Source organism: Cervus canadensis, chromosome 15 (assembly GCF_019320065.1).
Source record: "Cervus canadensis isolate Bull #8, Minnesota chromosome 15, ASM1932006v1, whole genome shotgun sequence".
Taxonomy (NCBI): Eukaryota; Metazoa; Chordata; class Mammalia; order Artiodactyla; family Cervidae; genus Cervus; species Cervus canadensis.
This window is the reverse complement of record NC_057400.1, coordinates 5619103-5644035: the sequence shown is the minus strand read 5'-3', so window position 1 is coordinate 5644035 and position 24933 is coordinate 5619103. Positions and strand designations below refer to the sequence as shown.

Here is a 24933-nt window from a genome sequence, read left to right as displayed (position 1 = left end):
TGAGTGAAATAAAAACAGGGAACTGCCTCTGAGAGACAAAATGACCAATAAACAGACCGAATTGTTCAATTCTAAGTTATTCGGAAGGGCAAATCATGAACAAGGATGCATACACAGCCATAATTTGAAGGGAAAAATAACCAGTTCTTACAGAAAAAAGTCACCATTGTTGCCCCTGACTGTTCTTGAGGATTTTGGTCCAACACTGCAGACTGTGCAGGAGCTGGGAGGGTCCAGGCGACTCGCGCCCTCCTCAGGCCCCGGTGCTCAGCAAGCAGGACACTCACACAAGCGTCTCCTCGCCAAGTCTGGCGGGTTGTCTACAGGGCCCTGCATCTGTCTTCCTGCTCGTTCTGAGAACTCCACAAAGGACAGTGTTCACAGAGGGATAGATTTAGATTTTAATTACTGATTTCGGGGAGAAAAAGATCCGGGGAAGAAGTATATGATATCAGAAGGAGACAGAGGAAAATATTAAGACTTAATGCTTTTGCTCCACCATCCATCTTCCACAGTGACATTTTTATATTTGAAAGACCTGCTTCATTATTAGAGTCAAAATAACAGAATGTTGAAGTTCACAGCTCCAGATAATAACTTAAGGCCTTGGCCCAAGTACTGTAAGATGATTTTGACCTTACTTGCGAAGCTTATCATGACAAAAACAGACAACTGCACAGTACTAAATATGCCAAACAACTAGAACACAACTACTGAAGAATACAAAACATTTCTTTTTTGTGAAAATATGTGCTGAGTGAGAGTGCAAAGTGAAAAGGCATATGTCCATTTTAGAGAAAGGCAGGACTATTAAAACTAAATAGAAAAAGTAAATTCAGTATCTATAAAGGATACATGTTTCTCTTTTTATCTTATTTTTCCTGAATACTAGAAATTGTTAAAATACAAATTCTGGCTATAAGAAAAACTGAATGGGGCTGTGTCAGACAGCTCCAACTGGCACCCAACTGGTGATCAGAGGTACGTACTTACAATGTACCATGGCCACCAAATACTGTGATTTTTTTTGTCCTCGGGTGGCAGTGGGTCACAAACATTAAAGAGCCTGTGGAGCCCAGGAAAAAGGAAAATTTCTTAATAATTAACAGTGAACATCGAGGTGTGCTATACATACACCTTGTCAGTTTATCCAAATTTGTAGACTGCTCTAAAGAAAGTTTTCAAAGGACTCATTCAACAGAAGGACAGCTGATATTCATGCTGCTTTTCTCATTAACGTTCCTACCCCCAAAGTGAACACGTTTAGCTTCCTAAATGTTATCATGATGTTACTTTTTGTCCTTCTTTGAAGTGACTTACACGTGGACTGATGCCTTGTAAGGTGAAAAACAAGTTGTATAAATTCAACGACTGTGGATATGCTCTGAACTCACTCAAGTCTGAAGCCCAGTGATCTCTGGCTGAGCTTCACCTCCCACTGGCCATGACCTCACAGGTGGGCTTGCCCAGGAGCCAGTGGTCCAAGTGACAACGGTACAGAGGGAGGCGGTGCTTTTTCCCTCTGACAAATAAAACCTGGGGAAGCCAAAACCTGAGCATGCAGAGGGGTGCCAGGAAGGGGGGCTCGGGAAGAGGGTGCAGAGCAGATGCTCACGGGGCGGTGGTGCAGGGACAGAGGCCGGCGGTTGGGCCTGGCGGGCGGGGCGCTCGGGGTGCCCGGCCGGCGGGTACTCACCGAGCGGCGTGAAGCCCCGAGCAGGGCTCGTATCCCGGCTGCTCTCACGGCTGGCATCGCGGCTGCACCCCTGACTCGTGCTGGGTCGAGGGATACGGCTGCTCCGTGCTAGCGTGCAGCATGAGGGGTTTCAGAGAAGGGGAACAAGTTTAATGAAGACAGAGAAACTCACACACGGTCAGTCACATTCCGTTTGCATGATCACTGACAACAGGAGGGGTGTAGGCAAAACTCAACGTGCTCACTGCCTCACAAAGCTGTGAACTGCAGCAGGAAGGCGAAATGGCATCTGACGGTGAGACAGCCAAAGAGAGCTCTCCAAAGAGCAAACTGGGATCAGAAAATACAAGGTCAAAAGTTGTCCAGAGATGATCAGTTTTTATGGCTTTAACTTCTCCGCAAGAGGATAATAAAAGGCCATGGTCATTTTCATATGCAATGGGTCCTTAGAAAGATAATTTAATTTGGATTAAAAAACAGAATAAAGGCTCTGGTCACTGAGCTTCATGAACTTACCTAATTAAGAGGGTTCACTGCTCCCAGCCCGGCCGTCTTTACAAACAGAAGTCACAAGGGCTGACCCAGCTACAGAACCTGCCTACTTCAAACCAGTGTGGAGATGCTGCAAACATAATTACCAAACCAACAAACATATAGAATCGGGACCGATAACCTTCATTCACTGGCCTTGACATTAATTCCTGCTTTTTCTACAGGAAGCCAGAAAGATCTGCCTGTCATCCCTCCCCAAGTGCCTTCACTTACCCAGCCTCACACCTAAGTCCATGGCAAGGGGCCTGATAACTTCAGTACTCATACTGCGGATCAGCCACTGGCCTGAGAAGAACTAATACAGTCTCATGTCTCAGGATACTGGGAAGACAGAATCCAAGAAGCCTAAGGGCTAATATAACTTGGCCATAAATCTCAGAAAAGATCACGATGCCCTTATTTTTCAGTTTACTTTGAGAAAACAGGAAGGCAGTACTGGGGAAATACTCAGAAGCAACTTTGAAAACTGAAAGCGTGTAGCCACTTACATGATAGCTGATGGGAACAATAAACACTTCCACCTTGAGAGGATCTACCAATTCTGGACTAGACAGAAATGACTTTGTCAGAAATATAAGGAAAAAATAACCTTGATTCACTGATGTGAAAATAGCAAAGTTTTTACTACATTACAATGAGCATAGCCTATGACTTCAGAGCAAGGCAGATTTACGGCCAAACTATAACAAGAATGTCTTACAAACCAGAATCATAAAACTGCCTGACTTAGAAGAATGTGGAAGTGAAAAGCAAAATCAACTTCCTGTTGTGGTCTCTGCTCAGTGCAAGAGGTGAATTAGACCTTAAAGGTACCTAAGTGATGTCCAAAAGCTTGGGTCTGTGCTGGTGAGCAAGGCAAGGTCAAGTGCAGGATGCAAGTTGAGCTGTCAGTCAAAACAGGGCTTCACCTGGGATTCTGCAGGAATTCATCTGGGATTCATCAGTCTTCCCTGGTGGCTTAGTCGGTAAAGAGTCTGCCCACAATGAGGGAGACCCAGGTTCAATCCCTGGGTCGGGAAGATCCCCTGGAGAAGGAAATGGCAACCCACTCCAGTATTCTTGCCTGGGGAACTCCATGGACAGAGAAGCCTGGGGGGCTACAGTCCATGGGGTCACAAAGAGTCAGACATGACTGAGTACTAACACTTTCACTTCCAGGAATTCCTAACCTTGTCTTCATTTTGCTACAGTGATGTGGAAGCACTGGGTTTTCCCTCAAAGCAGCATTAACGATTGAATCAGCAATTTCTGATAACATTCTGAACAACTTCTACAATAAGAGCCAAGGCAACAGATGCTAAATGCTTAATTTAGCACCTTAAAAATCTAGGGAGTATCTTCTGACCCCTTCAATAAATGACAAGTTGCTTAAAACCTGAAAGTCATATTGCTTATCCTTAAGGGACCAATGCCACTTCCAATGCATAAATGCCCCTTCTAGCTCCATGCTAACTCACTGATCGAGCCACTCAGCCTCTCTGGGCCTCAGCCTCTGCTTAGGAAGGTGAGATTCCCCACCATTTAAATGAAAAGGGTACCGTGAGATAAGGTATGTAACGCAGGTACTTCTGCATTCCTTGCTGAAAGGCATGTGTGAAACTCTAGTACCATGCCTACTCCAACACAATCAAGGAGTAGTAAGAGCAGTTCTGATGGTTTCTCACATATGCACATGCTCAACTGACCATTTTCTTCTAGTTTTTGCCTGATCACATCTGAATTTTTACACAGCTCTCACGCCCTTAACACATATCCTACAGCAACGGGGTATCTCTGCTCTCTCTGTGGGCTGAACTTGCTTTGCAAAGACAGTGAAGAGCATAACAAAGAATAAGCAGACGTGATCTGAAATAACAGCAACCATAATTCTCAACAAGGTTTACCGTCCTGGTGTTTGACCCAGAGAAGGGTCTTTCACCCATTTGTGCTGACTGGCTCCTTGAACATATGGCAATAGTAGTATGGAAAAAATGCTGCTTACAACTCTGTTCACAATTTTGCCCCAAGCTTCATTAAAGTACACTTAGTGATGAAACCAACAGTTCAAATATTGGATAACTAAACACAAGAGGAAAAAAATTCCACTTTAAACCACTCCCAAAGACTAATCTACAAGGAGGACTTAAAATAAGTATATAAAAGCTTTTCAGACAATAATTAATTCAGATTATAATTAATTAGGTGGTCAAAGCTAAAACACAATATTCTGCAGCACTCTGTCTTTTCATTGCATGCCCACACTGAACATTCTACATAAGAATCTGTTATGGAAAAGGGATGACAGAGGGGGAAGAGACAATAAAAACACATGTGCCGCCTGAACTTTCTAAAAGCAGCATTCTTAGGGAGTCTGGAGTCCTGTGCTTACAAGGAATGATGAGAACCCTGGAAAAAATACTATCTGATTAGTTTTTATTTCTTGAGCAACACTCTACTTTTATAATGTTTCAAGGGAAATCCTGACTCTTGTCTTTCAAGGTAATATCCTACAAGAACTCCTCTATCAAAAGCAGAAGTACCAGAAGAATAACGAAAACTAACAAAACTAAAGACAGGAAACATCTCTCTAGTCTAGACATTTTCATGTCCTGGTCTTGCACACAGTAGTCTAATCTAACAGCTAAAGCTAACTATTAATTTTAATTTTTTTCAAAATATATTTAACCGGGAAGTCCAAGAACACTTTGAACATATATCCATGGAACATCAGGGGCAGAGGGTCCAATGGTTTTAAAGACTTTTCAAAAGATGAGTTGGACAAAGAAGGGAACCAAAAGCAAACTTCCAAAATGTAACTGTTATAGATATCAGCTATTCATGCGACCTTTTCATAAGCAGAATAAAACAATTTACACATACACTCATCTATCTCATTAATTTATGAAGCAATAGACGTCAAGAAGGAAAAACATGGCGGGGTTTGCCTCTTAAGTTATCCAACAGGAATTACATTCTATTTTGCTTAAGAAACCTTAAGTGCTTAATTTAACCTTAAATGCTTAAAAAACCTTAAATGTAGAAGAGTCCTGACATCATTTTCATCACAGATAAGAAAATTTAGTTAAAAAATATTATTTCAAACAAAAAAGCATAGATGAACCAATATAATTTGCAGACAACTAGAATCAATTCTCAATGCAAATTCCAAGCCTAGTTTAACTATGATTAAAACTATTAACTGGTTTGAGGATTACAGAAAATATTCTTAAAAGATGTTCCTACTTTTTTGGGAGTATTTAAAGTTGCTATATAATGAATCAAATGTTTATAGACACAAAGCATATACCTAGTATATATTAAATGAGAGAAGAAACGTACACTCTATTACAGAAATATGCTAATATGACACTCTTAAAATGGAATCTTTAAGTAGTAACAGAGGAAGAAGTGGAGATATACTTTACTTATATATATTTTTATAATCTGTGCATATATATTCTCACAATGTGCAAATATTTACATAAAATATCTTCTTTAACCAGAATTGCATGTATGACCTCAAAGCTCCACCCAGAACTAATCCTCTTAATGAGCACCAAGGAAACAACTTTCTTCAAAATAATGTTTCAAATCAGAACTTTCTGGAAGGCAACAGGCTCCTATTTAGTTCTTTGTGATGGATGATGTTCCAAAGGACTTCTTTTACATGCTTATGAAATGCTATCTTTTCAACTACTCACAATGCACAGTGCACAATTCACAGTTAAGACCACAGACTACCAAGTCCCAGAGTTACATTAGATAATCAAGGTTGGATTACTTCCCAATTTCAAGAAGGCAGTAAAAATGGCATTTTTAATAAATATAAAGAGTAAAATCTCCCCCCCAAAAAGAATTTTTAAAAGTACGAAACAATTCTGGGCTGCCAAAAAACATTATCTAATCTTAAAAAATTTAATTACGGAAAAAGGATAGCTGAAACTTCACACCTAGATTTGAAATCAAGTGTATTTCCCAAGCAAAACCAGATCTAAATACACCTATTTTATAGCAACAAATCTAAAATTTAGATATTCCAGTCATGGTATTTTCTCTGGTTGCAGCCACATCGTTACTAGAGCCAAAGAGCTGTCCAGCTCAAGGATCATGTGACCTAACGCCCTTAGAAAGTCAGCATCACACAGAAGTAACAAAACCACGGCCTGACCACATTGCTTATTTGTTTCAGAAATGCTAGTTAAACCAAATCCTGTTGATGCTACTTCGTAAGTAACTGCTCCGGCCTTCCTGAAGCGCAGGCAGCCCTCAGGACATTTGTGAGCTGGACCCTACCAGCTGTCCTGCCCCCGTCTCCCACCTACCCTGTCAAACTTCCCCAGCTACCCTCAGAGGAACCACCAGAGGTCCCAGGGTACACTGTGCCCCCTCCTGTCTGACTGCTTCTGCACAGGCTCCTGAGTTCCCGAGGACACCGTTCTCCTCAGCTCCCTGCCCTGCCTATCGCCACCTTATACCTCAACGAGACACGACTTTCTCTGGGAAGTCTGCCTTGGAAGGAAATCTGGGAGCAGTGGGGCAGACAAGGGCCCTAGGACATTCCTGTTCTACAGACCAGAGCACCCACCAGAATATCTGTCAAACTGTCTCACATTTTTGCCTCTAAGACCACAAACTCTTTGAAGTCACAAGTTGAATCTATTACATTTCTCTTCTAATTATAAGGTCTCACAATGTTCCCAACACATAGTAAACATTCATGTAAAAGCTGTTGATGAGATAAATGAATAAAGGAGAAAGGTAAGCCAACAGGACTAAAGAATATAGTGCTCTGATTTCACATTAGTAGGCTTTCACTCTTAGAAAGGAGGTGGAAATATGAGTCTGAACACAGGTTTTTCACAAAATGTTACAAAAGACTTCTAACTTTTTTATTAAGAAGGTAGCATACAAGTTAGATGTTAATAGAGTAAGAGGCTGTTGAGCTGCTGAGAGGCATTCATATACACACTATTCTACACACTATTACAAAGAAACTAAATACTATAACACAAAATAGTTTGCCTCTTTTTGATGTTGATGTTTGAACAATAGTATGGCAAAAGTAACTACACATATTCTTTGATGGTAAGTTTCACTAGTTAGGTTAGAGAAGATCAAAATCAAAATAAATGTGTACCCTGCACACGTGCATGTTCAGTCACTTCAGCTGTGTCCAATTCGCTGCGACCCCATGGACTGTAGCCCAGCAGGCCCCTCTGCCCATGGGATTCTCCAGCAAGGACACTGGGGTGGGTTGCCCTGCCCACCTCCGGAGGTGGACCCTACAGATGCCTTTGCAAGTTCACACAGGTTAACGGCCACTTCGTGCTGTGCAGTGAACGAGTAAGCAGCCTGCTCCTACCCGGGAGGAAAAAACCCTGCCCTTTCTCCCAGTTTTAAGGCTTTACAAATGATTCTCCAACATAAAGGCCTACAACGGTGGGATTCTCTCCCATGACTTTGAAGGTAAAGCCCACATGTTTTTTAGTCATAATGAAAACGGAACACGCTACAATCAGTAAAAAGCACACACTGAAGTGTCTTTTTAACACAGGCAAAATGACATCCTCAGTTCAGAAACAGCGATTTCCTACAGGAAACTTACGACCAGGTTGGGAACGGTGTTCAAGACCTTTGAGGATTCTTACCTAATCCTACGCGGCTTGGACTTGTTTCTCGACTACACCCCTGACTCCTGGGAATCTTGCTTCGTTTTTCTGAAGAGGGCGTCACAGGTGGGCCTCTTGAGGAACCCCCAGCAAGGCCACTATAACCACTTCCCAACAATTTCCCTGGGGAACTGGATCGGCTGCCAGCTAAAAGTGAACCAAAACAGAATTGAATAATGAACGTAAATCAAGAAATAAGTTAAAAGTAATTTCAGAAGTCACTTTACACAGTAGTTTCAATCAAATACCAGGAGAACTTTGTGTAAAAATAGTTTTCTAGTTGATAATATCACTAATATTTTTTAAAAATGAAGGAGCATAAAAGAACATCCAATTATCATAAATATTTACATAGAAGAACGAATGATGGAATTCTACAGAAATGACTGCCAAATTCCTGATTCAAAAGAACAAGCTCAGGTTCGGAACAAAAAGTCTCCCTATTCTATAACAAACCTCTACCAGTAATCACAAAGGTGTTTATCAAATAATTGTTTTGCTTCCTAAAGGAGTGGATATGTTAAAAACGGCTGAAAGAATAGAAATATAACAAAAATTTCTTAAACATTAATGGAGGAAAATGGATCTAAGACTCCATTAATGTAACAAATGGAAAAAGGGGCAGAAATATGGTAAACAAAAATCACAAAATAAAATGGTAGTAGTAATCTCAAATGTATCAGTAATCATAATAAATGTGACCTGATTAAATTAATCTATTAAAAGACAGAGATTCCTGGGTTGGTTTAAAAAAACTGAAATGAAATTCAACTGTATGTTGCTTATGAGAGACAACATACATAAAACAAAACAACAAAATAGAATAAAATACTGAAAAAAGAAAATCATAATATCCTTAAAGATGTAACAATCATGAAACTTTATGCTACAAGTAACATAGCCCTGAGACATAAAATGATAAAAATACAGAGAGAAATCAAAAAGACCATAATTATTTACATACCTCTCAGAAAGACAATACCAATAAAAGATTAACATACTAGTCATGACAGAGCAGTCAAAACCCTATATTTATGCATAAACATATCTCTCCACACACACGAACGTACAGTCCAACAAACAGATGTATATTCTCTTGTACATTTCAATAAAAACTATGTACTAAGTCTCAAAGGAAGGCTCAAAAACCCCACAAAGGTAGAAATTATGCAGAATACATGCTGTGATGTGTATGCAGTAAAGCAAGAAATCAGAAACATAATATGGGGAAAGGGCAGCAGGGGGGATAAGCCTGGAGAGATGGGGACTGTTGGAAACACACTACTATACATAAAACAGGTAACTGATTTAGGACCTAATTTAGTAGAGCACAGGGAACTCTACTCAGCACTCTGTAATGACCTACACGGGGAAAGAGTCTAAAAAAACAGTGGATATACGCACACATATAACAGATTCCCTTTTCTGTACATCTGAAAAAAATCAACTATACTCCAATAAAAGTTAAAAAACAAAAACAAACAAAAAAAACCCCATAATATACAGTTAGCAATTTTTATAAATGGCTAAGTGACTGGACACTTATACAGGCATCTCTTGTAAAACAAAATTCTTTCTTAAAGCAAGCTGCAAATCTTTAAGGATCAGACCAACATACCCAAATGTCAGTCATTAACTTAGGTAGATCATCCCCTTACGTACAGAAGGCAAAATTCACAAATATCAAGCACACATTAATAATGCAGAAGAACAGAATGATCCAGAGAGTAAAAACCTTTGAAATAAAACTTACCTGGAAATTACACACACACACCCCTCCATAATTCAAATGAACCACCAAGATGACCACTTACAAAAATTAGTACTTTTTAACGACTTAACTACAATTTAAGTGAAATTCATTATAAAAATTATCAATACACATTATCATGAAGAATCTATTTTAGAATCTATTAATTTTGCCCATAAAATTTGAGCACACAAACTATTTGGCTGTATAAAAGGAGAAAAGAAATCCATTTCAAACCCTAGAATTTGAACATGCAGAAAAAATGGAGAAAAATCAAGCTCATAATAAAGAGAGAAATTAATATTGTGCGAGGCACATGGGGTGAGGGAAAATGCAAAAAACAAACAAACAAAAATAAAAACAGCAAGAAGAGAAATGTCTTACCACCAGCAGGATTAGCAGATCTGGATCCTGGGTTATGAGAGCAGACCAAAGGACAGGCAAAAAGTGGATTAAAAGACAATAACACAATACAGAAGTCAGCATGCAACATAGCACAAATGGGTCGGTTTACAAACACATTAGCAAAAGCTGTTTTTCCTAGGTCTTGTTCCTCCTAGCCTACTTGTGTCCTTGTTTTTATTTTATACACGTCATACTGTAGCAGCATTTATTCTCTACCTGTCCATGAGCCATGAAAACACTTATGAACCTACCCTGCGCCGGGCACAGCGCAGGCGGATGAGATACGGGGCAGACGGAGGGCGTGCCGGGCCCTTGGGAGCACCTGCTCTCTAGCTCTGAGCAGCCTGGCAGAAGTGATGGCATCTTCTTTTTTTTTTCTTGGCCGCCATGCACGATCTTAGTTCCCTGACCATGGCCCCTACAGTGGAAGTATGGAGTCTCAACCACTGGGCCACCAGGGAAGTTCCAGAAAGTGACTTACCATCTGCGTTCTCTACCACTGTACACCGTGCTCACCACAGGAAGGGCTCCATAAACATCGACAAAGTGAGAGAAACTGCTACTAACTAGTTTCATCTTAACAATGTCTAATGCCAAATTCTTCAACACTCAAATATCAATCCTCACCTAGTTAAATCCTCAGCTATTTAAAATATGCTGTTGTCCTAAATCTAATATTAATGAGATCTACTTACTCTTAAACCTGAACTATGAATGCTAGTATATCTACATTTGTAAAATATACAGATGTGTTCATATTCACCTCCTATTAAAATAATTTTTTTAAAATATCTGATTTATATACATAAGTTTAAGGTCCAGGCTTGATCATTTGCTGGTGTTGTCTCTTCCCCCTGAGTGGAATTTAGGGAATAAAATAAAACTGAAGAGTTAAAGTGTGTCCCCAATGCAAGGTGCAGTATTTTTATAAGACTGAAAAATTAAAGCTCTCTCATCCCCACTACAGAAGGGACTTTATTTTCGTCACTTCTTAAGCAGAAGACCCAGCGAGGGGCAGGAACCCCTGCAGAGACCAATGCCAATGAATAGTAGACATAAAAAAATGTAAAAAACACTGTTCAACTCTTTCCATGAAAGAAAATAAACTTGTGTAGCTAAAGGGTGGAGACATTTTTTAAATTCAACTGAATTCAAACATATTGACCTATTCTCTGAGTCCTGAACATTTTTTGTCACGAAAAATTTCCTTGTGATATGATTTGAGTCCTGTGACCTGAGTATTATATCTACCTGTGACTCCAGGCATCACTAGAGTTCAGCAGAACAACCAGAGCCAGGATATTACTCCCTAAGCAGAAGTTTCTGGACTACACCTGCACAACTTATGTTGTACTGCATGGTGTAAGACACTAAAAGCATGGGCTTCTGCGTCAGACAAGCCCGGGCTGTGTAGCCTCCCAACAATATGACTGACTTTGCACTTTCGTTTTAGAAAGAAAATAAAAGCTTGTTTCAACATGAGGACTCTTAATTATCAAAGGGACCTGAGAAAGTACCTAAATCCAGGGGGAGCTGAGAAAGAGCTTCTGAGCATCTACGAGAGGAACGAAGGACTGGCTGCCGACGAGCCGCTCTCTACACAAGCCTGGCAGACACCAGCAGCTGATGAGTGCAGTGCTGAGGGAAGGGCAGCCTTCCTGGGGCCTGGCCGCCCTGCCCAGAAGGACCCTGACACCCGCCCCACTCCCGTGCACAGACGGGAAGCCTGTGGGGCCAGGAAGTGAGGCATCAGGACTGGATCCTGGGTGAGGATCCGCTCATCCCATGCATGGGTGCTCTCACGGGTGATGCTGACAGTCAAGTGGCGTGACATATACAGAGAAGCAATAATGGAGGCGAGGGCAGCCGAGCGAAAGCAAGAGCCCACACTGGCAGGAAGAGAGGAGCAGGGTGACGTGTTAGCACAGCGGGCTAGGGGGGCTCTGAATGGATTTACTTCTTGCCGCTGGAAAGAGACCTCAGCGTGAGCAGTCACCTCCTGGGTGCTATTCTTAAATTACTCAGGAGTCCTCATCAGCAGCAAAACGGGTCACAGCCCAGACACAGCTCAACTCAAAAGGCTTGAGGGGGAGATGAGAAACTACATTTCACTGCTTACAAAATTTAAACAGAATGTAAGTTGCTTGGAAAGGTAGGTACTGGAATACTCCATTGTGTAAGTTTATCCAACAAATATAAAGATCATTCAGTGTCTCAGAGTCACCAAAATGTGTTTTCCCTCTAAAGTTGACAAAAATAATACAAATTTCCACCTGCAGAATGGCTGTTGGGTAAAACTAAGATAGCAGACAGCATAAAGTGTACTTCTTACGCTGGGACTGTGAGACCACTTTGGCGCGACTGCGGCCCCGACTGTCCGGTGTAGAGGCGACGTTGGTGGCGCTCCCGGAGCTCTGCCGTCGCGTGCGGATCCGGCCTGGAGGACACAGCAAACACAATGCTTCCGTAATGTTTCCAGTAAGTGCGACCCACTCAGCAAAGCACCCAGACCGCAAACGAGGGGCATGGGCTGAGTCACCTCCAGGGGAGCAGGTCTCCCCACGTGTGGTCTTGACACGCACATGTGCACCGGTCTGTATACACAGATTCTACAGACATGTCAGAAACTCCCCAGAGGTACTCACGCACCTATCAGGTGTTTTTGTTTCGACTATCTCAGCATATTCTATTTTCAGATGAGGTGACAGTCACTTGAATAATTTTTCCACAATTTTTAAAAATTCTCTCTCCTGTTTACTGTCTACATAATCTGTCATATTTCCAAAAGCAGAAAAGAATATTAGCTGTCATCTTCATAAAAATACTATAGGGGAAAAAAAGAGTAAATGGAAAACAAAATAAACAAACAAACAAAAAATCTTCTTAACCTGGCAGTCAACAAAAACTACAGCACCCTGGAGAATAAATATTGTCTTGATAAATAGCATTAAACTTCTATTTTAAAGCATGTATGCTAGCAAGTTTCTAGGTTACAAAAGATGAAGTTTATTAAAAGAATCAATATTAGGAGTACCTAGAGAAATGACCTAAAAATAACGTAATGTCATAAGCATTTATGAAAAAATTTGACGTTTTATGTAAAGCAATGTGTTAACGCCGATTATTAAAGCATGAAACAATATAAAAATGAATTCATAAACAGTCAATCACTGATGGTAAGACTAGAATGATTAAAAATTAATTTTTAAATTCAGGGATTCTTTGTTTTCAAAGGGACACAAAATGCTCAACTTCCATAATTCAATCAGAATAGCAAACTGATTTTGCTATTCTGAAAACAAAACAATCTGAATTCCCACTGGCTTCTTATGTTGTTCAAAAGCACATCTACCTCATCAACTGAGAAAATCTGCAGAAAGGCAATACAGGAAAACAAATCTGAAAGCTTGAAAAAGGTTCAAGAAATGAGGGTAAGGAGCAATAAAAGAAAGCATGGCACTTAATTTAAAAAAAAAGAAGAAGAAGAAAGCTAGAAAGAATCAATGACTTTTAAGAGGAATCGAATGAAAAGACCTAAAAATTCTACAGTCTATATTAAAATTAGCATAGATGTGTCTGGTGGAGAAAGTAAAGTCCGATGTTGTAAAGAACAATACTGCACAGGAACCTAGAATGTTAGGTCCATGAATCAAGGTAAACTGGACGCAGTAAAGCAGGACATGGCAAGAGTGAACATCAACATCTTTACGAGTCAATGAGCTAACACGGATGGGAATGGGCGAATTTAACTCTGATGACCATTACATCTACTACTATGGGCAAGAATTCCTTAGAAGAAATAGAGTAGCCCTCATAGTCAAGAAAAGAGATCAAAATGCAGTACTTGGGTGCAAACTCAAAAACGACTGAATGATGTCAGTTTGCTTCCAAGGAAAACCATTCATTGTCACAGTAACACAAGTCTAACACTAATTCCAAAGAAGCTGAAGTCCAATGGTTCTATGAAGAGCTACAAGACCTTCTAGAACACACCAAAAAGATGTTCTTTTCATCAGAATGGATTGGAATAGAAAAGTAGGAAGTTCAGAGATACCTGGAGTAACAGGCAAGTTCGGCCTTGGAGTACAAAATGAAGCAGGTCAAAGGCTAACAAGGGTTTTGCCAAGAGAACGCACTGGTCATAGTGAACACCATCTTCCAACACCAGAGGTGACTCTTCAGAGAGATATCAATACAGAAATCAGATTGAGTATATTCTTTGCAGTTGAATATGGAGAAGCTCTTTCTATACAGTCAGCAGAAACAAGACCTGGAGCTGACTGTGCCTCAGATCATGAGCTCCTTATTGCAAACTTCAGGCTTAAATTGAAGAAAGTAGGAAAAACCACTAGACCATTCAGGCATGACCTAAATCAAATTCCTTATGATTATACAGTGGGAGTGACAAACAGATTCAAGGATTTAGATCTGAAAGAGTGCCTGAAGAACTCTGGACGGATGTTTATAAAGCTGTACAGGCAGTGGTGACCAAAACCATCCCAAAGACAAGGAAATGCAAGAAGGCGAAGCGGTCATCTGACCAGGCCTGACATGCAGCTGAGAAGAGAAAAGAAGCAGAAAGCCAAGGAGTGAGGAGAAGATCCCCTGGAGGAGGGCATGGCAACCCACTCCAGGATTCCTGCCTGGAGAAGTCCATGGACAGAGGAGCAATGGAGGGCTAGAGTCCATGCGGTCAAGAGAGTCGGACGTGACTGAGCAACTAACACAAGGGGAGGATGTATCCAACCGAATGCAGAGTTCCAGAGAATAGCAAGGAGATGTAAGAAAGCCTTCTTAACTGAGCAATGCGAAGAAACAGAAGAAAATAGTAGAATCAGGAAGACTAGAGATCTCTTTAAGAAAATGAGAGCTATGAAGGGAACATTTCATGCAAAGATGGGTGCAAAAAAGGACAGAAACAGAAGTAAAGATATTAAGAAGAGGGAGGTGGCAGGAATACACAGAAGAGCTATACAAAAAAGCTCTTAATAACCTGGATAGCCAAGATGGCGTGGTCACTCACCTAGAGCCAGATATTCTGCAGTGTGAAGTGGGCCTTAGGAAGCATTACTAGCAACAAAGCTAGTGGAGGTGACGCAATTCCAGTGGAGCTATTTCAAATCCTAAAAGATGATGATGTTAAAGTGCTGCACTCAACATGCCAGCAAATTTGGAAAACTCAGCAGTGGCCACAGGACTGGAAAAGGTCGGTTTTCATTCCAATCCCAAAGAAAAGCAATGACAAAGAATGCTCAAACTACTGTATAATTGCAGTCATTTCACGTTAGCAAGGTAATGCTCAAAATTTTCAAGTTAGGCTTCAACAGTATGTGAACTGAAGAATTCCAGATGTACAACCTGGATTTAGAAAAGGCAGAGGAACCAGAGATCAAACTGCCAACATCCACTGTATTATAGGAAAAGCGAGGGAATTCTAGAAAAACATCTACTTCTGCTTTATTGACTACATGAAAGCCTTTCACTGTGTAGATCACAACAAACTGTGGAAAATTCTTAAAGAAAAGGGAATACCGGACCACCTTACCTGACTTCTGAGAAACCTGCATGCAGGTCAAGAAGCAATAGTTAGAACCAGACATGGAACAACGGACTAGTTCCAAATCAGGAAAGGATCACATCAAGGCTATATATTATCACCCTGCTCATTTAATTTATATGCAAAGTACATCATGCAAAATGCTGGGCTGAATGAAGCTCAAGCTGGAATCATGATTGCCAGGAGAAATACCAGTAACCTCAGATATGCAGATGATACCACTCTAATGGCAAAAAGCAAAGAAGAACTAAAAAGCCTCTTGATGAGGCTGAAAAGAGGAGAGAGAAAAAGCTGGCTTAAAACCCAACATTCAAATAACAAAGACCATGGTATCCGGTCCCATCGCTTCACAGAAACAAGATGGGGAAAAAGTGGAGGAAAGTGGCATATTTTATTTTCCTGGGTTCCAAACTCACTATGAGTGACTGCAGGCAGCCATGAAATTAAAACACGCTTGCTCCTTAGAAGAAAAGCTGTGACAAACCTAGACAGTGTATTAAAAAGCAGAGATCATCATTTTGCCAAAGGTCCGTATAGTCAAAGCTGTGGTTTTTTCAGTAATCATGTACGGATATGAGATTTGATCCATAAAGAAGGTTGAGTGCCTAAGACCTGACGCCTTTCAAATTGTGATGCTGGAGAAGACTCTTGAGAGTCCCTTGGACTGCAAGGAGATCCAACCAGTCCATCCTAAAGGAAATCAGTCCTGACTATTCATTAGAAGGACTGATGCTGAAGCTGAAGCTGAAGCTCCAATACTCTGGCCACCTGATGCGAAGAGCCAACTCACTGGAAAAGACCCAAAAGATTGAAGGCAGGAGGAGAGGGGATTGACAGACAATGAGATGGTCGGATGGTATCAACTGACTCAATGGACATGAGTCTGAGCAAATTCCAGGAGACAGTGGAGGACAGGGACAGCTGGCATGCTGCAGTCCATGGGGTTGCAAAGAGTCGGACATGACTTAGTGACTGAACACCATATCACTATGAACCACATAAATGTGAACTCAATATCCCCATAGCAGCATACCTAATTAATCCCACTTTACAGATAAGGAAACAGAGAAGCATGGGGATTAATTCCTTTATCCAATGTCCCACCAATGGTTTAGACTCCCATGCATGGATGGCTGGCTGACCTAAGAGTTAGTCTCCTAAGGAAGTCACCAAGCTATATCCAGGCAGTCACCAGACCAAACTGAAGATGAAAAATAGCTGAATTTACTTTTTTGTTTAAATTTTTATAAAATACTTAGACCACAAAAATTTTTTTAAATGAGCATCCACACCCATTCAGTCAAGAAAATAAAAACCTTCTGTATCCTTCACCTCAACCTGCAACATTTTTGGTAACATGAGCTGAAACCCAGTGTTCATCATTCCCTTACATTTATATTTTTAATATACATGGTTGTATAACCAAGAAATAGATGGCATTATTTTATATATTTTAAATGTAACTTTATCATAGGGTACATATTTTCCCAAAACTGACGGTTTGGCTCAACATTTGTGAGGTCACTTATGGAAGTGACTTTTCTTCCAATTAAAGGGGACAGCCATTTCCCTTTTTCCATATGGCTATGGAAGGCACAACACCTTTCTTACTAATGTAAAGAGCCACCCATGTCACCTATGAAGCACTTGTATACACACAGGGCTCTGTTTCTCCACTGTCGAGTCTGCCCCAGTAGTCCAGGTGTCCATTCTGTGCAACGTACACGGCTGTGAGCAGCTTTTCAAAACCACCTTCTAAGCTGGTTGGGCAAATCAAGCCACTTTTCCATACAGCCCTTTGCTCTCTTGCATATGCATGTGAACATGCAATAAATAGACGTTGTGAAAGTCTGACTAGAATTGTGGAACCTGGGATTAATTTTGGGGGGAAAAGACAGCTTTATGATATCAATCTTTCCATTTGTTACTGTTTTCTCTATCACTTTCTTCAGTGTTTTTCTATAAAGCTTTATCCAAAAGCTTTACCCAATTTTATAGACTTCTTCAAAGGTGCCTTATTTTTATTATATAGAATATAGTTTATTAAATTATATTTCCTAACTTGTTCACAAACAAGAATTGATCTTAACACGTTTGACCTTAACTCTAGGAATCTTGCTAAACTTTTATTAATTCTACCCATTTACATGTAGATTATTTGGTATTATCTAAATAGAAAACCAGGTTCAAATGAGACTTCAGTTTTCTCCCTTCAAACTCTACCCTTTGATTACTTCACCTGCTGTTTTGGAACACATAGCACAAAGCTAAAAAGGAGTACAAAGTGGGTTTTGTTATCTTGAGCCACAGTTTTTTGTTTTTTTTTTTAAATTCTGGAATTTCATAAAAACTATATTTAAACAAGTAAAGTAAACTCATTCCTAATTGCTAAGAATTTGTCAAAAATGTTTGTGTTTTTTTAATTAAATTTTTAAATGCTTTGTCTTCATCTTCTGATATAAGATTATTCTCCTGGATGTACTGAACTGCTCAGTACATTCATTTGAATGTTCCATACATATATTTGAAAACTATAAGGTTTGAAAGTGATTTTTTTGTTTAAAAAGAAAGTATTTAGCCTGGCTAAAAATACTTTGGCCACCTCATGCAAAGAGTTGACTCATTGGAAAAGACCCTGATGCTGGGAGGGATTGAGGGCAGGAGGAGAAGGGGACAACAGAGGATGAGATGGCTGGATGGCATCACCGACTCGATGGGCATGGGTTTGAATAAATTCCGGGAGTTGGTGATGGACAGGGAGGCCTGGCGTGCTGCGATTCATGGGGTTGCAAAGAGTCAGACACGACTGAGTGACTGAACTGAACTGAAACCTCTTACTACCTTGCTTGTCTTTCTAAGTTTTTATTTCTTTAAATATCAAGACAACAAAATGGTTTCTTTTCTTGGAACTTTATGGGAACTCTTTAAGATCTATACTGAAGTTGAGTTCTTCTAATGAAGATCTATGTTTGCTTCTTCAAGTGTCCTATGGAGACAAGCAATTCACAGTCACTTTAAACTGACTTATCTATTTGGATTTTTCAGACCACAAAAGTAGCACAAATTCTGAGCAAAAATCTTCATGAAGACCCAATTTATGGTTGCAGATTTTCAGGTAAGATTACTTTCCCTGCTCCACCCAGTAACTGAGGTTTCAGTGGGTAGATTCCCTCACCCTCTCCTATTTAGTAGAGCTAACCTCTTGTTCACCGGTGATGACATAGGTCTTGGGTAGTTCGGGTTACTTTCTGTCACTCCACGCCCTACGCACTCAGAGCAATGCCCCAGGTCTCCAGGATTCAGCAAAACCTCCAGATGCAAACCAGCTTTGGCTCTCATCTCCCATGGTTTCTGCTCTGGCTAAAGAATGTACATGTGTGGCTTCACGGCGATGAGTGATCTGTTCTCAGTTGCAAAGATCATTCAGACTACTGAATTCTGCACACTGCTAAATATACAAGTTTTTTATTTCTTTTAATCATTTAAGTATAGCAACTTTATATTATATAAAAGACCCTTAAGTCTTAAAGAGATTAATTATGTTTTTATTCTTTTCCTTTGCTGTTTATCACTCATCATAGATGTAATTTTGGACTATGAGCTCATATTTGGCATACTTTAATCTGTGAGAACCCTAAGACACCAGATTTGAGAGTGGCTTTCTCTGTAGAACTTCAATGTTTGCTCCTGTCAGGCATCCTTGGGAGCTGTAAATGCAGACCATTTTAATCCATCAGGTTGGGGTTTCCAGATAACACAGGTAAGATGAACTGAAAGCACAATTTGTGTGAGAAGAAGTTTAGTTACAAATTGGGGAAGACTGGTTTTTGCTTTGCCTGGGACAGAGTCAAGAGAGAGATCATGTCAGTTTGAAGGTAAAAAGGTTTCTTTTCCCCCAAACCCATCTTTTCATGGATATATAATAGTTAAAATGCTGTCTTAGTGATAACTCAACTCTCACTGAGGTGATTACATGAGAAACCTCAGAGCACCTTTAAAATCAGTTTCTGGAAGTCTAAAGGGCCTCTGTTGTGTTGTACTCAGATATGTATATAAAACTATCCATGGCATGGTTAGATAGCATCACCGACTCCATGGACACGAATCTGAGCAAACTCCAGAAGACACAGGACAGGGAAATCTGGCGTGCTGCAGTTCATGAGGTTGCAAAAAGTCAGACATGACTTAGCAACTTAATAATAACAACAAGAAGTATATTTCTTTTATTGGAAGAGGTTTAGTTTTAGTAATTATATTAGTTTGGCAATATTACTAAAAATGCCTGCATATGTTTTAAAGAGATAATATAAAATACTCTATGGTCTTTAGGAAAAATAAAGTCTACTCAATAAACATAACAAACAGTAAAAATATACTTCAGTTCTATACCGTGACCTGTTAATGACATATTCATTCATACTGTGTTTTGACAAAGACAGAAGATGTGGGGGAAAAAAAAAAGCCAGCAAAAGTAAAAGATATTGAAAGGGGATATTAGGGGGGAAAATTCTGGAAGGAGAGACGAGAGAGGCATTTAGAGAATGCATATATCTAGAGAAACACAGACCCACAGGAAACCAGACCTGCAGGAGGAGTGCAGCCTTTGACTTATGTGGAGGGAGGATCAAAGAACACCTGTCCATCAAGGCCGGCTGATGGTGCTGCTGAGAACTGCTTCCAGTCACACTGCCCTTCTTGTAGAAAAGCCCTCAGAGCAGGAAATGAAACCGGTGAACTGGTTTAACTTGGAAGCATGGTTCTCCCACGTTCAATTTAGCCGAAGACAGCTAAAAGTCATTCGACAGCCTCCCATCACTCGGGTCTCTGTGCTCCTGCCTGAGCTCCACGTGGAGATGGGAGAAAGCAAAGGCCTCCACGGAAATCTCACTCTCGAGCTGGGGAGCTCCAGGCCCACGAACTGCTTCCCACTCACTGGCTGGGGCACACCACACTCGACTGCACACCCACGTGGCGTTTATGAAAGAAAGGTGGAAAGCTGAGCACTCTAAGTGTCCCTCTACACAGATGACTTTCATCATATGTTTTAAAGATAAAAGTAAAAGAAGCTTAACACTTTTATTTCTATACATAGGCACATTTTTTCATTGTGCAAAAAGACTAATCACTTAAAATTGCTTGGGTAAATATACAGCAATACCAAATGTTTTATCTCCCAGTAAAATGGAACTAAAATCTAAGTTTCTTTTCCTAAAAAGCAGACAGGGCTGCAGAGTCTTTTTTTAATCATGTAATCTTAATGAAAATCACCAATAGTTAAGCATGGCCCTTGACCATCTAATAACATATTATAACTTATTCTCTGAAACCATCAGCAAGTCATCAGTATCCACAGGTCACTGAAGTTTTTTTTTAAGTACTTTAACTCTTCATTTTAAGTTATTTTGGAAAAAATATGAATAATACATTTCCTGAACCCAGCAATTAAAAAAAAAAAAAAAAGCAAGCAATGAGAAGATGAGAATCATTCATTTTCTTCATAAGCTGAGTATCTGCAGGGGGCTCTGTGCCTGCTGGGGATGTGCTAGTCCACAGATGCTAAGTCCCACAGCTGCCTCCACATCCGCAGATCAAATGAGTGCAGACCGCGCAGGACTGCGTGCTTACTGAAAACAATCCGCCTACAAGTGGGCCCACACGCTGCAAACCCATGCTGTTCAAGGGTCAGTGGTGATTGATTACAGATCAATTTCTTTCAAATTTTCTTCTTCCAAATCCTCCAAGTCACTGAACATAACACGCTGAAAGATAACCTGGAAATAAACTTTTGTCCAAAAGTTGAGCTTTGAATTCTTCACAAAAAACATTTTTTTGATTAGTCGTAAATGTCAGGATAGCTATTTCATGTGTGCGATAAGGAACCCCCAGAGAATATTTATTTTTCTCAATCACTGTAACAAGGGACTCACCAGACTGCAAATGTATAGTTTGAATTTTGAATTCAGAGCTGCCAACTACCAATTTAAATTTCTGCCTCCTGCTGCAAGTATCTAGTGCTTGTCCTAAGAGCTACCGAAACAGAGAGTAATATACTCAACGCACATATTAACAAATTTTCAAAAGACTCAAAATGATCCTAAAAATTCAGACAGGAAACTCTTGACAAGATGCTAAATGATGTTCGCTGTGTATGGAGCTTTTCTAAGCAGCCTGCTAAAATTCACAGCTGAAACAGACAGAAATGACAGCTCAAAGGGCTCCCACGGCCTCTCTTTTCCATCTCATCATCACACAAGGCTGGAGGCTCTGACCAGCCAGCGCTGTGACAGCCAGGATGGCCCTGGGACCAAGGCCGAAGCACATGGAATTCTGGCTACTTCTGAATTCTGTATGATTAAGGGCCCACAGATCATCCTCCTCCTCTACCAGGAGGAGGACCGGAAAGAGACTTCTTGTCCTCAGCTTTCAGCACAACAATTGAGCAAGCAACCCTCTGACCTTACCCTGGATAGGTAAAAGAAAACTGAAGGGTAAAGAAAAGTGTAAAATCTCCACTGCTGGGTGGAATAACAGGCTGACTTCCATTCTCTCATAGAGGGATATGAAACCAACCAGGACACCCTGCAAAAAATGTGGAAATTCCCACATCATGTCTCTAACTTTCCGTCTCATCTGCATTATTATTGTATCCTACTCTATTCCCTGTCCATCTAGGCTGAGGAAATACTTAAGATCCTTTCTTGGAGAAAGAGAAACATAAAATGACTTGTTTCAACTAAAAAATATAAGAAAATCACACCTAGCCTCAGTCTTCTATCACAAATGGCAGCCTTAGGGTGCCACGGGCCTTTTGTCCATTTTTCATTTTGGAAACTTCTCATTTCAAAAGCTTATCCAACTCCAAGAACCGTCAGTGGAGCCTGTCGAAAATTCAGGTTCCTTGCTTGTTCCAAACTTAATCAGAATTTTCAAAGGGCAGCACCTAGGACTCTGCTCTTGTAAGCAAGATTCCAGAATTTTATGATGAGATAAAACTGAAGAACATTGATCTTGAGACTATATGTCTTTTAAAAATTTCATTCCAATTTTTCCTTTGTGAGTTTCTTAGAAAGTAGTGTATGAATTAAAAGCACTGTGAGCTTGCACATCTCGAGATAAAACCCAGTCTACTCTGCTGGCTGGCCTTTAGAGGGGCTAAATGTAAAGCAGGAACTTAATCTAGCAGTTCCTAATTGTTAAATCACTATCCTGAGGGTTGCTGAGTCTAAGCCATTACCTCATGCAAATGGGGTAACTCTGTATTTCAATTATCTGAAACATCATGCTTACTATCTAGAGACTTTGCAAAGCGGATCATATCTATCAGGTGCTATTCAAAGACCTGTACTGACAGGAAGAGCTCTGTCTAAAATTCAAAAGAATCAAACATCAGAAAGAGCCTCTTGAGATCAACAGAAAGAGAAAACCAAGTGGATGTGGAGATGTGTAATTCTTCCACCAGTTTTGCTCCTGTGTGTCCCAGAGAACACAGCACAGAGAAGGCATTTAACCCAGGTTGCTGAGTGGATGAATGAGAGTACATGAGTGAATGGGGCTGGCGTCAGTGAGACAAACAGAAACAGTATCATATAATTCAGTAGCTTCAGGGGAGAGAAAAGAATTTTTTTTTTTAAATGTCTAGAAATTACCTGCTATAAAACCTTTACCAGCCTTTAACCTGCATTGCCAATTGACACTGAAACGTATGTTTACAAGAGGAAAGGTCAATCCTGAAAGGCCCACAAAAGCACAAAGTGAAGAGGAGGAATCACATGGAGGTGGTGCTTCAGGAGTGACAAAACCTGAGATGAGTCACCTCCGAGGTCGCAGGGATGCGCCTCCCAGCGTGGGCTCAGACTGACACGCTGTGGATAGCACACTGGAGCCCAAATCCACAAGCACAACGACTGAACGAGGAAGGAGGGGAGCGCTCAGGTCGAGGGAAGGCAAGACCCAGTGGAGACAGGAGGAGGAGCGTGGCGGGAAGCACGTGCACCGTGTCATGCAGGGACCCCAGGGAGGGCGCGGGCGCCAGGCAACACGCGTGGGGACACACCTCGTCACAGAGACAAACCGCTTACCCTCCGCTTTAGTGGCAGTACCATCTTTAAGCAAATTAAAAAAACAAGGGAAGGGATAACAGGGAACAGTTAGTAACATCAAAAAAATTAAAAAGCAGAATGTTATTATTAGCTACCAAAAAAGCAAAAGTACAATTTAAAATAAAATTAAAAGGGAAACAAGTTCAACAGCAAAGCACAGTCTGAAGCAAGTAAGTGCACCTTCTATTGAAATCAGCTTAGGAGAATGTGCTTTTTGCCTTCAGAAAACACCACATGAGCGGACAACCCAGGGTCAGGCCTTGGCTGAGGGGCTGTGTTTTTGATCTGGCCAACCTCATCCTCCTTGGGCTTCCCTGGCGGTTCAGTTGGTGAAGAATCCGCCTGCAATGCGGGAGACCTGGGTTCGATCCCTGGCTTGGGAAAATCCCCTGGAGAAGGGAAAGGCTACCCACTCCAGTATTCTGGCCTGGAGAATTCCATGGACTGTATAGTCCATGGGGTTGCAAAGAGTTGGACACAACTGAGCAACTTTCAGTTTCATTTTCTCTCATCTTCTGAAGAGTCCCTTCTTCTTGGAACCAAGTATTGTACTAGCAGAATAACGGGGGAACTACAGACACCCTGAGGGCAGAGGCAGTGAGTCAGCAGCCCCGGAAGCCGGCAGAGCAGCCCCCAGCCCAGCCACACGCCCAGCTCGGTACCTGAGTCGAGGCCTAGGGGCTCCGTGTCTCCCCTTGTGTGTCTGGACTCTAGAAGTTGGGAAAAGGACCATCAGCTTTAACACTACACTTCTGCACAGACGTGGTGTGTCCACCTCAGCAGGACCTGGAACAGCTTCTCTGCAGGACTGTGTTATACTGGGGGGCTGATTTTGCTTGGGTTTTATAGATCTGGACATCAGGAAAGCTGAGGTCAGGCTCTCAGGCGATGGAGAGTAGAGACTACTCCAGTCTCATCATTTGGAAAAAAAAGGTAACACTGGGCTGAACGTTCGTCATCAGCGCTTCTAAAGGGTCAGTTCTGTGTCATCAGACCAGAAGACCCGAGCACTTTTATAAGCACCCAGTAGAGCCCACAGGGTCCATGTTAAAACAGCTTTACTATGCACAGAAAAACAAGGACTACTGTGACTTAACTCAAGTTTTCAAACAATGAAGCACATACTAACTAAAGATCCTCAAGGTGGATCAAACAGAACTAAAACGAACAGAAAGGCTTCACACAGGACAGACTTCTGACTTCTCTCTTGCTCAGTGATCACACAT

The 24933-nt window shown here is 41.0% G+C and overlaps 1 protein-coding gene across 12 annotated transcripts in view; it reads right to left on the bottom strand.

Annotated features, from left to right (window-relative positions):
- The window catches only part of CLASP1 (cytoplasmic linker associated protein 1), a 263446-nt gene that overhangs the window by 71936 nt on the left and 166577 nt on the right, over nucleotides 1–24933 (bottom strand). For 4 of the 12 annotated variants that reach the window (XM_043488029.1, XM_043488030.1, XM_043488032.1 and 1 more), the window contains exons 20-23: nucleotides 12384–12488; nucleotides 10031–10057; nucleotides 7876–8043; nucleotides 1697–1804 (exon numbers count right to left, since the gene is read on the bottom strand). In XM_043488029.1, coding sequence (XP_043343964.1) covers nucleotides 1697–1804; nucleotides 7876–8043; nucleotides 10031–10057; nucleotides 12384–12488 — 408 coding nt within the window. Of the gene's footprint in view, nucleotides 1–1696; nucleotides 1805–7875; nucleotides 8044–10030; nucleotides 10058–12383; nucleotides 12489–24369; nucleotides 24418–24933 lie in introns of all 12 variants that reach the window. The other 8 variants (XM_043488035.1, XM_043488036.1, XM_043488038.1 and 5 more) reach the window with 5 other exon arrangements.